Source organism: Octopus bimaculoides, chromosome 3 (genome assembly GCF_001194135.2).
Source record: "Octopus bimaculoides isolate UCB-OBI-ISO-001 chromosome 3, ASM119413v2, whole genome shotgun sequence".
NCBI classification, from domain to species: domain Eukaryota; kingdom Metazoa; phylum Mollusca; class Cephalopoda; order Octopoda; family Octopodidae; genus Octopus; species Octopus bimaculoides.
Window position 1 is genome coordinate 35,733,461 of NC_068983.1, and position 2,009 is coordinate 35,735,469.

The window sequence follows — 2,009 nt, forward strand, 5'->3', positions numbered from 1 at the left end:
GATGTACATGTCTGTAGCTGGTCTTCTCTTGGAAGAGCCCTGCTTCTCACATGGACAACTGTATGTTGGCTGCTCAAGAGTGGGCAGCAACAAAAAAACCTATTTGTATATGCTCCGCAAGGGAAAACAAGGAACATAGTTTACAATGAGGTGTTAATAATCACAACAGCAAGAAAGTATGTACATGATCACCTTCTTTTACGAAACTTCATTGACTTTCATATATTTATATTGATATACATATATATACGTGCATTTGGGTGCCTGTGTGTATATACATCTCTATATATAAAGATGATGCATAGTCTAGACGGCGTTTTTAGATTTCATTATTCTCTTTAACCCGGGCAACGCCGGGTATTTCTGCTAGTATATATATATATATATATATATATATATATATATATATATATATATATATATGCATATAAAGATCTAGTGATCAAGGTGTAGGAAGAAAGTTAACTTCAAGCAAACCATAGCAAATATTAAAAAAAACAGCTTTCAGGGACAATAGTGGTTTGTCGAGACAGAAGGTTGTGGATTTTTTTCATATCTAAGTAAAATAAATTGAAAAAAGTTCTTTTTTATATTTCACGGTAGGCGACCAGGGTTGACGAGTGTGTGAATAAGAATACAGGAGTTAAAGAATAGCGTAAGATAAGAACTGGGCTACATATGTTTCATAGCGAGCGGAATATCAGAAGTGGTAAATATCCAAGCAAGGTGAATATCAAAGGCTACTCTTCAGGCCAAGGATATCTTGATTAAATGAAAGTTAATATTGGCGCAAGGATATTCCATGTGTTAACATGTACCTCCTTGTGACAATGTAAATTTTCATTTAATCAAGATATCCTTGGCCTGAAGAGAAGCCTCACTTGGATATTTACCACTTCTGAGGTTCCGCTCTTGTATGTATGTATGTGTGTGTGTGTGTGTGTGTATGTATATATATATATATATATAAGCTGTAATTTTTGTATAATTATGTATTGTTAATATAACAATACATAAAGACGGGCTAGAGTTGAAGTGCTCAGCATGAGCTAGAATTCATCTCATAGTAAAAATAGATACATAAGGGTGGAAAACCACACGAACAATACCATATGTCCAACGCAAGATATAATATGTGTGTGTGTGTGTTCAATTCCTTCAAGAATCAATAAATAAATTTATAGTTTTCAGTCTCTAAAGTGTCTAAAAGGTACGGTAAAAAGACAGGCAAATACAACAATAAAAACTTTAGAAATATCATGAAAGTTCAAAATATTTATAAAAATGCATAATTTCCAAGTTGTATAAAAATATGACAATTTAAGTTAAAACATTACGATATATAAACGTACATGTTGATATAACATATAATGGGTAAATATATACGGTATGATGAAGTTATAAATTTACATGTATTATATTAAAAACGTGTACATTAGGACAGAAAATGTATATATACTATATCAGAGTGAGGAAGAAGAGAAAAAAAAACAACCTATTATAGAAAAGTTAAGTTAAAAGTATACATCTACGGACCGTTTTTGAGATGTGTCTATTAATATGGTGTTGTATAGACACTCCCTTCATCAGGGTGTTTGTTGTACATAAAGAAGAAGGAATAAAAATATAGAAAACGTAAAAAGCTTAGAGTGACATAATACAATATGTTAACATACAAGTAAAAAACAACTGAACTCAACACCTTACATCACGGCTCTTATTTCTCAATTGCGGATATAGTATATATACATTTCCTGTCCTAATGTACACGTTTTTAATATAATACATGTAAATTTATAACTTCATCATACCGTATATATTTACCCATTATATGTTATATCATAATGTATGTTTATATATCGTAATGTTTTAACTTAAATTGTCATATTTTTATACAACTTGGAAATTATGCATTTTTATAAATATTTTGAACTTTCATGATATTTCTAAAGTTTTTATCATTGTATTTGCCTGTCTTTTTACCGTACCTTTTAGACACTTTAGAGACT

At 30.5% G+C, this 2,009-nt stretch overlaps 1 protein-coding gene across 10 annotated transcripts in view; it reads right to left on the minus strand.

Moving 5' to 3' along the window:
- Nucleotides 1–2,009, minus strand: part of LOC106877319 (tyrosine-protein kinase CSK) — a 342,382-nt gene that overhangs the window by 111,490 nt on the left and 228,883 nt on the right. The window contains exon 1 of one of the 10 annotated variants that reach the window (XM_014926190.2): nt 1,537–1,670. The exons of 8 other annotated variants lie outside the window; for them this stretch is intronic. In XM_014926190.2, the coding sequence (XP_014781676.1) occupies nt 1,537–1,587 (51 nt within the window). In that variant the 5' untranslated portion in view covers nt 1,588–1,670. Of the gene's footprint in view, nt 1–1,536; nt 1,671–2,009 lie in introns of those variants that run through there. One more of the 10 variants, XM_014926199.2, reaches the window with a different exon arrangement.